Source organism: Engystomops pustulosus, chromosome 1 (genome assembly GCF_040894005.1).
Source record: "Engystomops pustulosus chromosome 1, aEngPut4.maternal, whole genome shotgun sequence".
Lineage (NCBI taxonomy): Eukaryota > Metazoa > Chordata > Amphibia > Anura > Leptodactylidae > Engystomops > Engystomops pustulosus.
Window position 1 is genome coordinate 217,573,423 of NC_092411.1, and position 13,623 is coordinate 217,587,045.

Genomic DNA, 13,623 nt, shown 5'->3' on the forward strand with positions numbered 1-13,623 from the left:
AAACTGCTCTTCTTCAGCCACTCCTAGGGGACAGATAGACTGGTCACAGAGCAGATGGCATTGAAAGGTAATATATAACTTATCTTTTTTTCTGTAAAAAAAGATTTTTTTTAAAATGTGCATGTACTATGTTTGGCAGTGTATGTACTATGCTCTGTGCGGACTGGGGTAGCGCTAAAAATGGATCTCCTTTAAGTTTAGAGACTAACTGTATTTATTTGCACCTCAAGCTTCAAAAATATAGGTTGTATGCACCCCGGTGAGGACTTTTTAAATGTTTATATCAACCTTTCTATATTGTAACACATAACATATGTATGTACACTTTATGGCTGTAAGTAGGTGAACATGTGATGACCAGATCTACATGAGGAACATCCCAGTTTCCACTCCAAAAAAGCTACTTTTGAAAGTCAAGCACCAGTGTTCAAATAAAAATGCCTTAATCTTAACCAGAATTCCAGGTCATCAAAGGGTTATCCACTTTCAGCAACAGAATTATAACCTTTGTGTAATGAAAAGTTATACAATATTCAAATATACTTTCAGTATTAATTCCTCACAGTTTTCTAGATTTCTGCTTGCCGATAATCAAAAGAAAGCTTCATAGCTTACTTCCTGTGGATGATAACGTGTCCATGGTCATGTGCATTGCTTGTTATAACACACACACTTATTATACACAATCATATTATAACAACTATGATTACTCTCTGTGTTACATTGAGCACTGTTGAGACACATGACCAGGGTCTGCTTTTTATCCACAGGAAGTAAACAATGAAGCTTCCTGTTGAATGTCAACAAGCAGAGATCTAGAAAACTTTGAGGAATTGACTTCAACAACTTTCCACTGGGTTACTGATATGAACACATTGTTGAATCTTTTTTTTACATTGCTAAATCTGCCTATATATATATTTATACAAGAAATTCAAACTGTTACCATCACAGTGCAATCTGTAGACACTGAGTAAATCTTTGTGTTCTCATCTCCGATCTTCAAGTAGGTAATAGGTGAGGAGTGCCCACGTAATAGGCCAGTAGGCCAACTAAAGCAAATCGAATGGACAGAAATACATTAGTGCAATATAAACAAACTGCAAAAAAAGAAAATTACTGAGTAAATTGAAACAATTGAAGCAAAAAACATTTTGCTTCGCCAAAATGTATAAATTGCCTGTATGATGTAGTCTTTAAAGGAAAACTACCAGTAAGATTCACAAAAAACAAAGTACACACTCACCTACACTCCTCTTCTTCCCAATCATGGCGGTGTTCTTATTCACTCCTCTTGCATGTGGTGAGAATAATTAACAGTCTGTGGCGACGAACATCTTGTCCTAGCGTTTAGACCAGCTAATATTAAGTATTTTACCCAGGCAATCCCAGCGTGTCAAGATGCGTAGGTGGGTATGTGTATTTTTTTTGTTAATCTTACTGGTAGTTATCCTCATCCTTTGGAGGCTGTAGTTCTGGGGTATTAAAGTGTATAATTACGCAAACACATTTCAAGAGTTTTTTCAATTTGGTAAAGACTTTGTATATTAACTTGCTTACCAAAATGTGAAAATATAGAAACATGTATGCAATGAAAATCGCTCTGCGTCATTAAATATCTCATATACTGTATACATTGGGTTTTAAAATTTTTAAAAATTCCAGCCATAAATTAAAATGTATTTTATTTATATTTTATGCAGTTGGATGCAGCAGTCATTTTAAAAACATGTTAGATCTGTTTACAGGGTACATCGGAATATATGTCAGAGGATACCTACCTAGGCACGTATGGATTCCAAACACGAACAATCCTGTCTAATCCTCCAGTTACCAGAATGTTAGCTTCCTTGGAGAAATCAAAAGTTTTTACTCCCCGTTTGACTCTAAACAGGGATTCGTCACTGATATTTCTCTTGGGAGGAACATTTCCGGCCAACATAGACCTCTTACTTTTCACGCTTCCAGATTCCATAAGATCTTTTAGGCGCCTCTGTACATTTTTGGTTCCCTCTACACATCCTTCAACAAACCACCACAATTTTTATAAAAATTAGATTAAAAGGAACAAAACAGAAAATATTTTTTTGAAATATTTACTGCTAAAACATGGATGGGTAGTATGTGGTACAGCAGGACTGTGAAGAATGTATTTATATTACAATAAAGTAGCTGAACTCGAGTTTTTTCAAACATCTGCATTTTTTGATCCATGCATTCAAACTGCCCCAGCCCCTCCCCTCTGTTATAATATCTAAACATAACCCTGCTACAGCTCTTTTATGTACAAGTACAGTGTATGAAATACAAGTAATAGGGGCACATTTTCTAAGGCCCTTGCACCAGTCTTCTCACTGGCTTTGCACATGCTTTCGAGTGAAAATTGCTTGTACAGGTATTTAAGAAGTGTCTGAGACACTTTCGTGATAGACGCAACCGTTTTTTGGTGTAGCTGCACGAGGCATTTTTCAACACAAATCACAGGGCGTTCTGCTGCTCAGTCTAACCGTGCACCAGATTTATCTTGCAAAGTCAGACAAAAGCCCTATGTTAAAGGTGCACCAGAAAAAAGTTGGTGATTTATGATTTCTGGTGCCCATTCTTCATGAATCTGGCGCACCCTGCAGGATACACAGGAAAACCCACTTTTTTGCACTAGTCTTAGTAAATGTGCCCCATAGTGAATATTTTCCCACAGTTTACTCAGCTGCTACTCGGTATGTTACCTACAGATCAGATAGCATTATCAGAGAGATTGGTTCCATTTAGATGGTCATTTATTTTATGAAACCTACCTATAATAAGTGCTGTGTAATCATCATTGGAACTTGAGATAATTGATTCAATAGAATGAACATATCTGATCTGAGGATGAAAAAATATATATTTTATATTGGTTAAATATAATATATTGTACAACGTGACGTATAATTGATTGTGAGCTTATGTGAGTGATGCCCATATTATATTGTTTTATTAGGCCATGTTATTGCTGTTTAATGTCTTACTTTGTTTAGATGTACTCAGTTTGTAACCTGCTGCAGAGTAGGATGGCGCTATATAAATAAAGATGCATTATTATTATTTTGACCCCTTCACAACTGCCATATGGCTCTATACAACCTAATTGTATGAGCCCCTGCAGTTAGCACAAATATGGCTATATCTTATGAACCATGTCACCAGAGTCCTGGTGTCATTTTAAAGAGGAAACTCTCACCTTTGTTATCTCAGTATTGTGTTTCTAGATGCCACAGAGGAGATATCTACTGAGATATCATGTAAAAGATGTGATTTTTATATACACCTCTTTAAAATGACACTAGAACTGTGTTTATAGGTGCCATAATACAGAAGTTATAGATCTTTGAAATGTGTCTCAATTTGGGAATAGTAATGGATTAATGCCTTACATATTTGTCACTATAGAAAAGGTCTTTCCAGCTCACCCATCAAAGAAAAAGGGTTGAAACATCCAGCTCCACAAAAACAGCTTGCGCCTTTATTCATCCATTTGTAGATACATAGAACACATGAAGTATAAAGCTGACTCATTTCTGAAACACGTCCGTTTTTTACTTGATGCGTTCTATGTATCTACAAAGGGATTAATAAAGGAGTTCGCTGTTTTTATGAAGCTGGATGTTTCAACTATTTTTCTTTGACTTACATATTTGTAACATATTGGTAAAGGTTTCGTCTTCAATTTTACTACTTTTAAAACAATGTAATTGGAAGAATGACAAAAGAAAGTTTTTTCACGTTTTTAGTCTTTTTAGCATTCTTTTGCTCTTCTATAAGCCAAAAAACAAGTGTATAATAAAACTATCCGATCAAGTCTCACATGTCAAGAAAAAAGTAAAATTATTATTATGTTCCACTGTCCAAATTTATTGTCATTTAAGAAGATCATAACTGAACTGCAAAAATTGAACAGGACATTCAGGTACCAATTACATGAAAGGGACAATGATTGACCTGTTTTGAGTAATTATTTAATTGTTTACCAAATCTGAAGCATGTGTGCTAAACGTACATGATTTATACAGGTCTTCCTGTGACTGAGAACTCTGTAGTTAGCAGCTGGACTCCTGAAGTCCACAAGAAAGAACACAAAGGTTTGTTCAAAAATGGAAATTGGCTCAATATGTCCGAACCTAGAATCGGATCTTTTGGTGGGCCGGTTTGACAACAGTAGAGCTGTTTTAGTGATTATAACAATACAGTATTTTTGTGAATCATACTCTACAGAAACAATCTAGCATTGCAGAAATTAGTTGGAATAGAAGATGCTATATTCATAGATTGCACTTACATTTCCTGTCATCATTTGGCTTAGACATTATGAATTTTACTTAACAAATCTATCATTTTTGTAGCTTGGTAGTGACATAGGTACACACTGAGAAGTTTCATTTCATTTTAGACATTTTGTTATGATCCTCTATTTCTCTGTTCTAAAGGAGTCCGCAAATATGTACATTAACCTTATTATTACCATTATATAATGGTTAATTTCTCATGTGTGGAGCTGCAGCATAATAAATAAGTACAGTTATGGTCACAGCTATAGTCAGTACCTGCGGGTAAACAGATGAGCTATTGGGGTACTCGATCATTTCCAGGAATTGTCCAGGGCTAAAAACTATATTACTAGATATCAATCACAAACTTATTGGCTTACCTGTGTGACCCAGTCATTATGCACCTTCCAACGTATATATCTTACATGGATTAACTCTGTAATATTATCTATAGCAATACTGGGAATCTCATCCACAACTTGACATTTTGTCCAGTTCCTGAAAAATTATGGATAAAAAAGGCTTATAATTAAATATATTCCTAATAAACTCTGTACCTGGTACACAAGACTGAATAATACAGTGTTAGGTAAGTCACAGTCTACATTGCCTCCATACCTGAGGGTTTCTGCCATGTGGGACATTATAATAACGTTGACACATCCCTACAACACAACAGTTCACATTACTAAACATTGTAGAATAATAATACTGCATAGTGAAATACTATTGCACTTATTACACAATGAAAGTTAGAAAAAGAAATAACAATATACATGGATATAATAAAAAGGTTGATAAAACAATCTTAACGCATATTGCTATTAAATATGCTTAATTGAATATAACTAACTGGGGCTAAACTTTAAAGATAATAGAAATTATAAGAATTGTGTTCAATTAAAAAACAGGTACAGCAACCCAATAAATGTGACATATATGCCTACGTATTACATACCGGTATGTGTATTCTAAAAGGATACAAAGAACAGGACATAAAAACTTAAATGCTGTAAGTAATCCATTAGTCAAAAGTAAACCACAGAAATAGACTCCAGGAGAAATGTTTGCCATTTATCTAGCTGTACCTTGGTATAAATAATACTTTTAATAACATTGCATTTTAAAAGGAAAGCTGCAGTCTGTTTATATCTTATACTACAAATGATATATATATATATCCATTAATTATAGTTTATGCTCTTTTTTTCAATAGTTGAACTTACTTGTTCATCACCAAAATAAATTATGCATTCATCCCCATCACGTAGACTTAAAAAAAGAAAACATATGAAACCTTAGAGTAATTTACAGGAATCCATGACACAAATGCCCATTTACAACAGAAGTGGCATCTGGTGATGCTCAGATTTCTGCTGCAGTTGTGCAGTGATCACTGCATCAGGTTGGTCATGCTGATCAGCCCAATTTATTTGTGTTCATAAGCTTGTAGTTACCCATTGCCTATTCCACATAGTAAAGACCATTCACAAATAAATCAGTTTTTTCTATTTTACATTAATACGAGAAATTTACCACCTACCCAAGCATTATAATCTGCAAGTAGAATGTTGTAGAGAAATGCACTGTCATTTCCAACATATATCTGTTATTTCTGTCATTTATTGTGTTTTCAAGATCATCCCAATTTAAACTGTATGGTAATGAGGCATTTGATGCACTTGGAACGTGGCCTCAGCACCCGGGGCACTTCTATTCCTTTCCTTGTCTTCCAGTCTCACCCTATGGTTCTCACATAACATATTTCTGACTTATCTGACAGACAGGGTAGTGGCCCAGGCTGCTAAGGGAGCTACTTCATTAGCATATTGATTAGAATGGGAAGTTCTAGTGAGTATGTATGGATGTCTTTTGTTTGTACCCCTCTCCCCAACCCCTTTAGACCGGATTGGCATAATGTTGATGCCGTCCTTGGTATTTGTTTCACTACCATGAACATATTACACTGTTAGACTTTGTATTCTGTTACGCAAATGGAAGATTTGAACTGTTGATATCCTTTGAGATAAAATTTGTCTTTCAGTTGTATTACCGTTGAAAAACTTCAATGTGAAATATGTACGTGATAATTTGTCTGTTATATATTTTTTGAAAAATGATAATAAAAATACAATTATATAAAAAAAAAAGAATGGGAAGTTCTCAGAAACCGAATTATAGACAGAAATCATACAAGTATTTTTGATATCACAGTGCATTTCTCTACAACATACTACCAATTTATTATAATGATTAGGGAAGCATATTTCTTGATAACCAACTACTCTGAACCCTTATAATCACTATCATATTATTAACACTGGGTTTACTTTTCTCTTTTTTCTAATTTTGACTTGCATCTGCATCTGTACTAAAGGCTTTTCCAACACAAAACTATTCTTGACATATGCATTGGACAGGTCACCTGACACCCCACAATCTTTACATTACAGACCCAAAAGCACACTTCTCCTTCTAAAGTTTTTGTGCAGATAATGTAAATTAATATCAAATAAAAACCACAAACATATTTGACAAATGATTTTGTAACTATAAAGTTAATTGATATAAAACAAAGAAATACAAATACCTGTAACCAAGGAGCAGCGGCATAGTCTCAAAACCAACAATCTGGCAGTATGGTTCAAAGTTGGAAAGCTCATAAAGACGGATCTCTCTGTCACTGGAAATACACATAGTAGCGTGGTGCTGGTGACCAAACCTCTTAACATTTCAGATGCTCATATGGGTATAATTAAACAGGTTACTATAAAAAGATTTGTATAATGTATTTATATTCCAGCATTTATCTGGACTTGGAGCATTGGGGTGCACTCCTTTGTGAGATCTTTTTACTGAACTCAGTACAGCACCTCCCTTCTGCCCTGAGTAAAAGCAGTAGCAAGGCTTCAAGTTGGGCTGCTTTTACATCTTGACGACATGGATGTTCTGTCAACCCCCAGTTTATCCATACTGCAGCAATGCTATCGCTCATTATAGTAATGTGATAACAATCTTACCAAGTTCCAACGATTAACTTGTTATACTGAGGCATCAATGTGGAATCGGAAATCCATTTTATTTTCCTGTTGGGTTGTTTATGCTCATCCTGTCAAATATAGATTAAGTTTTAAAATTGGTAAAATATGCAGTATACTTAAAGAAAACAGTAACATGCATGTATATGTACTAATTAATGTAATGGACCAATTTGACATGCTTTGTGCAGCGCTCCGTAATCTGTGTGCACTATATAAATAAAGTTTATTATTATTATGTTAGGCCATGTTAACATCTGTGTCACAGATCTGCACTACTTCTTCCAGCAAAATGATTGAACATCATAATATATAGGTGTGATGGGCTCCAGTAAAGGCAAGTTCATTAGTGGTCAGTTATCAAATGTGCTTGGCAAAATGTTGTTGCTGTTTAAGTGCAATTTTTAATAGTTCCTAGGGCAGGTTCTTAATTTATGTTTGGCTGTTTGGAAACAGGTTCATTTGGCATTTTCTTGTCTCAGCAGATTTATAATGTGTGCCTTTTAAAATTGGAAGAAAACCTTTCAAAATGTGGCTCTGTAATTAAATTTTGCAACATACAGTGGATTTGCACAGAGTAGATTTACCAGATCCCAGGAATCAGTGGAACACGATAACCAGAATGATTGTCTAGTCTCACTTTGCAGCTCTTAGTTGTTGGATTAGTTTAAAACAGTAAAATGTGCCAAAATGTTGGCATATTTTCATAAATTTACATGCAAATTTGCATGTCACATCTCACAGCAAACCCAGAAGAAATGCTGCTCGCCTCACCAAACTTACCAAAATGCAGCGAGTTTTTTTCAACTTAAGATCTGGTGTCCAGACTGAGACTACACCATCTTGTCCGACAGCCAGAAGTGTGTTATCAGGCATAGGAGATATCTGGATAAATGGTTCCCTGTGTGGACTGTTCTCTGTTACTTTTGCAGGAAGGTGGAAGGAGACCCTGTTATTATCTTGTTGCTGAAGTCGATGTTGCAAAGATACTTGTTCTTCCATTTTCTCAATTCTGTTGGAAAGCATATAATCAGGCACATTAGACAAATTGACTTTGTTTGCTTATGTTTTTACTGGTCATTTTTCATTTTTGGTCATAAAGGGAACCTGTCAATATAAAACTGCAGACGGCATGCTTAGAAACAGATGGGTCAAGGGGTGGTCCTGTCATTGATTGACAAAAAGATTGTGAATCACTGAAAGGCCCCGCACCCCTGACTCATCTAATAATTAATATAAGAAAAGACAAAGCAGATATATAAGTGAATAAAAAGTTTTACTGAATCTTGCCCTTTAATTTATATATCTGTCAAATGTCCTCCTGCTCTATAAAATTCTCCCTAAAGAAAGAACACTATGCACAATCTTCTCAGCCCCTCTTACTCTATAACATGCTCCTTGTAAAAAGACAACGGGGGTCATTTACTAAGGGCTCCGCGGCCGCACTTTCGCCTGGTTTCGCATCTTTTTCCGTTTTGCGGTGATCGGTAGGATTTCGCGTCGGCTTTCACGCGAAAGAAATCAGGGGGCGTGGCCGTCAGAAAACACAACGGATTTGCAAAAAACCCGGAATTTAAAAACCAAATTGTTTTGCATTGTCCGGCGAGGATTCGGGTCCAGCACGGTTCACTAACATCATGCGTCCGAGTTCCTGCATGTGTCGCTGCTGCGCTGAGGTCCGCCGGAGTTCACCTGCTTCTTCTTGGTGCATGTGAGTGCTTGATCTTGTGACACAAATCCTTTTTTAAATTCTGCGGTTTGTCCAAATCTGTTGGGTTGTCCGACGGCCACGTGTGCAAGCCGGAAATATTTGGGAAACCCGACGAAAGTGCGTAAATGAGCCCCAATATGTACACTCTGCTAAGCTACTCCTGCTCTGTATCATGCTGCCTGTTCATAGGACCTTATATACAATCTGCTCAGCTAATCCTGCTTTATAACAAAAACCCTGCAATTAGGATACTATGGGCTACTACTGCTCTATAACATGCTACCTGCAGACTGGACACTATGCACAATCTTCGGTACTCCCCGTGCTCTATAACATGCAGATATAACCTTGTATACAATCACACAGTTTACCCTCTTCTATAACATTCTCCTTGTACATAGGACACTATGTACAATCTGCACAACTAATCCTGCTCTATAACATTCTTCTTGTAGATATGGCACTATGTACAATCTGCACAGCTAATCCTGCTCTATAACATTCTCCTTGTAGATAGGACATTATGTACAATCTGCACAGCTAATCCTGCTCTATAACATTCTCCTTGTAGATAGGACATTATGTACAATCTGCACAGCTAATCCTGCTCTATAACATTCTCCTTGTAGATAGGACATTATGTACAATCTGCACCGCTAATCCTGCTCTATAACTGAATATAAATTGCACCTTACCTTTCAACAGACATAACATACATCATATATACAAATTGTGTTATATTTTAGGGTAAAGTCAGTTTAGACAGAGTAGGCAAAGTAATCAAAGCTGCAGATAAATAAGCATTTCTTTTTAAATACATTTTTAAAAAGTTTTTTTTTATGTTCGTTATGTTAAAGGGATATTCCCATTTCAGCAAATTAATGTTATTTTTGTATCATGAAAAGCTATACAATTTTCGTGTATACTTTCTGTATTGATTCCTCATGGTTTTTTAGATCTCTCCTTGCTGTCATGCTATCAAAAGCTTCTGGGGTTTATTTACTAATGGTCGTCCAATCGCATTTTCGTCAGACTTCCCGACATTTGCGCCACTGTGAAAGGTATTTAGCTGAGGATTTAGCCGACAGAAATGGGGGGGGGGCGGTTGACGGATAATCCAACTGATTCGGGCTGATTCTTTAGAATGACAATAAGCAGAAATCTAGGAAAACCCTTAGAAATTGATACAGAAAGTATAATGGAAAATTGTATAACTTTTCATTATACAAACAAAAATATTACTTTGCTCAAATGAGAATACCCCTTTAAGTTATTGGTCAACATAGGTCAAGGTAGAATCACCACTTAGGAGTCATAACTATTGGCACAGCTTGCTCAGAAACTTTCGGGGCTAAAGAAAAATTCTAACTGTGCTGAAATGAATGGAGAGACACCTATTGAAGGATAAAATCTGATGTATTTGGTGGAGATGATGAAACGGCACTATAACTTCCTTTGATCAATAAAGATAATAATACATTTCTCATAAACATATTTTAGAGTATGAATGAGATGCCATGACAACATCAGGTTGTTGTAAGTATAGGTTTTGGTCACACAACCTACCTTCGGAATGAGAAGTGATATGGACTGACTACTTACTATGAGAGACTACAGAAGAGTCCTGCCTTGGACAAGTGTGCAGTGCAGTGCCAGCAGCAGGTCTGCGCTGAAAAGCTCATGTAGAGGTTACTATGGTGACATAATTTAGAAACATTCAGTGACACTGGGTAAGAAGAGGTTGAACAATAGTGAATGCAAATACCTTTCTACAGAGATCAGTGACCTCTCTAGTGTCTTAACAAAATCTATCGAAACAGGAGAGACAAAAAAATGCCATTGCTTATTTGCATGTCATTCATTTAATCTCAGCTCTAAGACTGACAAAGTGTGAGGAAGGTTATACATGATCAGAATAATAGCCAGTGCCTACTAGTTTACTGCACTTTTACTCCTAAATTATTTCGGAATTTTGGAGAGTTCACTTGCAACAGTAAGGAAGAATTACTATTGAAAATGTTCCAGGTTTTTACAGTAACATGCACAGAATAACTGGTATGGGTGCTTCACTTCCTATTAAAGGGTTATTCCCATGCGGACAAGATTCCTATATATACTCAGGATAACAAAAGAACACATTCTCTAATTCAATGTTTTTAACAAAAATACAGCATTTCACAGATATAATTCCAACCCGCCTCTATCAGTCCTGGTGTTCACAAATTTGCTTCCCCTGGATCCGACCTTAGATCTTCTGACTATGGTTGGATTCTTCTCATGAATAGCTTCTCCTGCAGTGCTCTCGGCCTCCTGCCCCTCTATATTACAAAGACCAGCTCAGACACAAGCACTTCATGACGGCAAGCAAAGTGCAGTAACTTACACTACAGGTTACAGAAAAGGTCTTTATCTGAGGGGGGCATATAGCAGAGCTGACTTTCTGTGTGTTATAGATGAGGGAGGAGAGCAAAGAATATCATTGTGTGTTACATGCATCTCATGGATCTCATCATCTCTGATCTGTCTCATCTCTCTTTTCTCTGTGTCAGATGCTAGTAGAATGTTCAGAAGCTAAATAAAAATGTAGATAAACCCTGAACCATAACATTCTAAGCACATTGTAAGCACACAGCATCTCATAGCACAGAGGAATCATGAAGTGTCTGCTTAGAGAGTCCCCGCCCACACTCTGGAATATTACACTGCCATCACTGAGTTATAGGAGCTATAAAGTTAAAGGAGTTATACAGCAAAAAAAACTAAGTTAAATTGTTAATAAGGTGGTTAAAATAATCTTTATTGAGTAAACGTGACTAGGGGATTAAAATTTGGGAACACATGATATTTTTGTATCTTGTCCACAAGAGAACAGTGCTTAACCACTTATTACCAGGCATGTTTCAACTTTTGCATTTATGTTTTCCAGTTACCAAGTTCCAAAAGTCTTATTTTTTATTTTCTCATTTACAAGCCATATGAGGCTTTTGTTTACCTGCAGGACAAACTATTATATTACAGAGAAAATCTACCATCAAAATCCATCATGATAAACCAGGGGCACTTACTCATAGATCCAGGCACTGTGACTGCGGTAATCTACTTATATTTTTATGCATAGTGCTCTACCTTCTAAAAACAAATTTTCAAATGATGCTTATGAGCCAGAGTAGGGTGCGTTACCAGTGCTCCTACGTACTACAGCTTCACAGGCTGTTGCTATGTCTCACCTTCCCCCAAAAACCCTCATTGTTTCACATGTCTTGCACTGAGGAGAGGTTTCTGTTGGCACACTCCGTCATAAAGTCATGACTGGTGGATGGCTGCAGTGATAGTTGAATTTGTGAAACTTTCTCCTATATACCTGCTGCATCTCTGGAGCTCAGCCACAGTGATCTTGGGATTCCTCTTCTTCCACAATTTCTTAGTTTGGCTGGACGGCAAGGTCGAGGAAGAGTTGTGGTCATTCCAAATATCTTAAAATGAACTATTATGGACGCCACTGCTCTTAGGAACCTTGATTGCTGCAGAAATTCCTTTGTAACCTGTGCCTTGCCACAATTCTATCTCTGAGCTACTTGGGCAGTTCCTTAGACCTCATGATTGACATGTGCTCTGACATGCACTGTGAGCTGTGAAGTCCTATATAGAGAGGTCTGTGCCTTTCCTAATCAAGTCCAATCAGTTTCATTAAACACAGTTGGACTCCAATTAAGGAGTAGAACCATCTCATGCAGGAATAGAAGGAAATGAACAGCATGTGGGTTAAATACGTGTGCCATAGGTGCGGTCAAACATTGTAGTTACAACTGCATGGCAATCAGTTTTGAGGTGGTTTTAGGTGCAGTTTGGTTAATTTAACAGGTGAAAAACATTAACTGAATGGGTGATTTTGATGGAGAAACTGTTCCACAAATGTCTTTCACCTATTAAATTAACAAAACTACACCTAAAACCACCTCAAAACCATGCAGTTTTAACAGCAACGTGTGACTGCACCCTTAATACTTATGTCCATGTGATGATCATGAATACTATCATAAGGTCCTGGCAGGGCAATTGCTCATGGACAGATAGAGATCTGGTGCGGGAAGTCCTTGCCTACTTTGGGGACCACAATGGCTCATGCTGCATCTGTACAAGTAATGATAGATCCACCCTCTGCATAAAAAATCTGCAACATGTCCTTTAAAGGCTTTGAATAACTGTGCTGAAATCAATCTTTGTAATGGAATTGCTGTAGCAATAGACAGTTGTGGCATAAATTCATCAGAAACAGGACAATTTCAGGTAAGTTCTGCAGCCATTATGCTAGTTGTGCAAATAGCCTTTCACACCATTGTTGCACAAATCTCATCAGAGTTTGGTCATAGAAAAATTGGCGATTTTCCATCAGATTTCTGTTTTCGATAAGATTTTATTCATTGGATAACACATAATTTTGATCAGTTTTAATGTGTTTTTCAAAAGTGTAAAAAACACAAACAACCCAGGACAAACCCAACCTAGGAAAACCCAACTGAAGCAGCGGGAAAGCCCTGAAAAAACAGGACTGTCCGTCCAAATCCTGAAC

At 36.8% G+C, this 13,623-nt stretch overlaps 1 protein-coding gene across 3 annotated transcripts in view; it reads right to left on the bottom strand.

Annotated features, from left to right (window-relative positions):
- LOC140104563 (cilia- and flagella-associated protein 337-like) overlaps positions 1 to 10,862 on the bottom strand; it is a 46,781-nt gene extending 35,919 nt beyond the window's left edge. Inside the window, exons 1-10 of one of the 3 annotated variants that reach the window (XM_072128185.1) lie at positions 10,656 to 10,862; positions 8,126 to 8,354; positions 7,325 to 7,413; positions 6,895 to 6,987; positions 5,531 to 5,576; positions 4,923 to 4,969; positions 4,685 to 4,802; positions 2,796 to 2,865; positions 1,782 to 2,022; positions 947 to 1,052 (exon numbers count right to left, since the gene is read on the bottom strand). In XM_072128185.1, coding sequence (XP_071984286.1) covers positions 947 to 1,052; positions 1,782 to 2,022; positions 2,796 to 2,865; positions 4,685 to 4,802; positions 4,923 to 4,969; positions 5,531 to 5,576; positions 6,895 to 6,987; positions 7,325 to 7,413; positions 8,126 to 8,344 — 1,029 coding nt within the window. In that variant the 5' untranslated portion in view covers positions 8,345 to 8,354; positions 10,656 to 10,862. Of the gene's footprint in view, positions 1 to 946; positions 1,053 to 1,781; positions 2,023 to 2,795; positions 2,866 to 4,684; positions 4,803 to 4,922; positions 4,970 to 5,530; positions 5,577 to 6,894; positions 6,988 to 7,324; positions 7,414 to 8,125; positions 8,355 to 10,619 lie in introns of all 3 variants that reach the window. The other 2 variants (XM_072128257.1, XM_072128331.1) reach the window with 2 other exon arrangements.
- Positions 10,863 to 13,623: the final 2,761 nt, after the last annotated feature.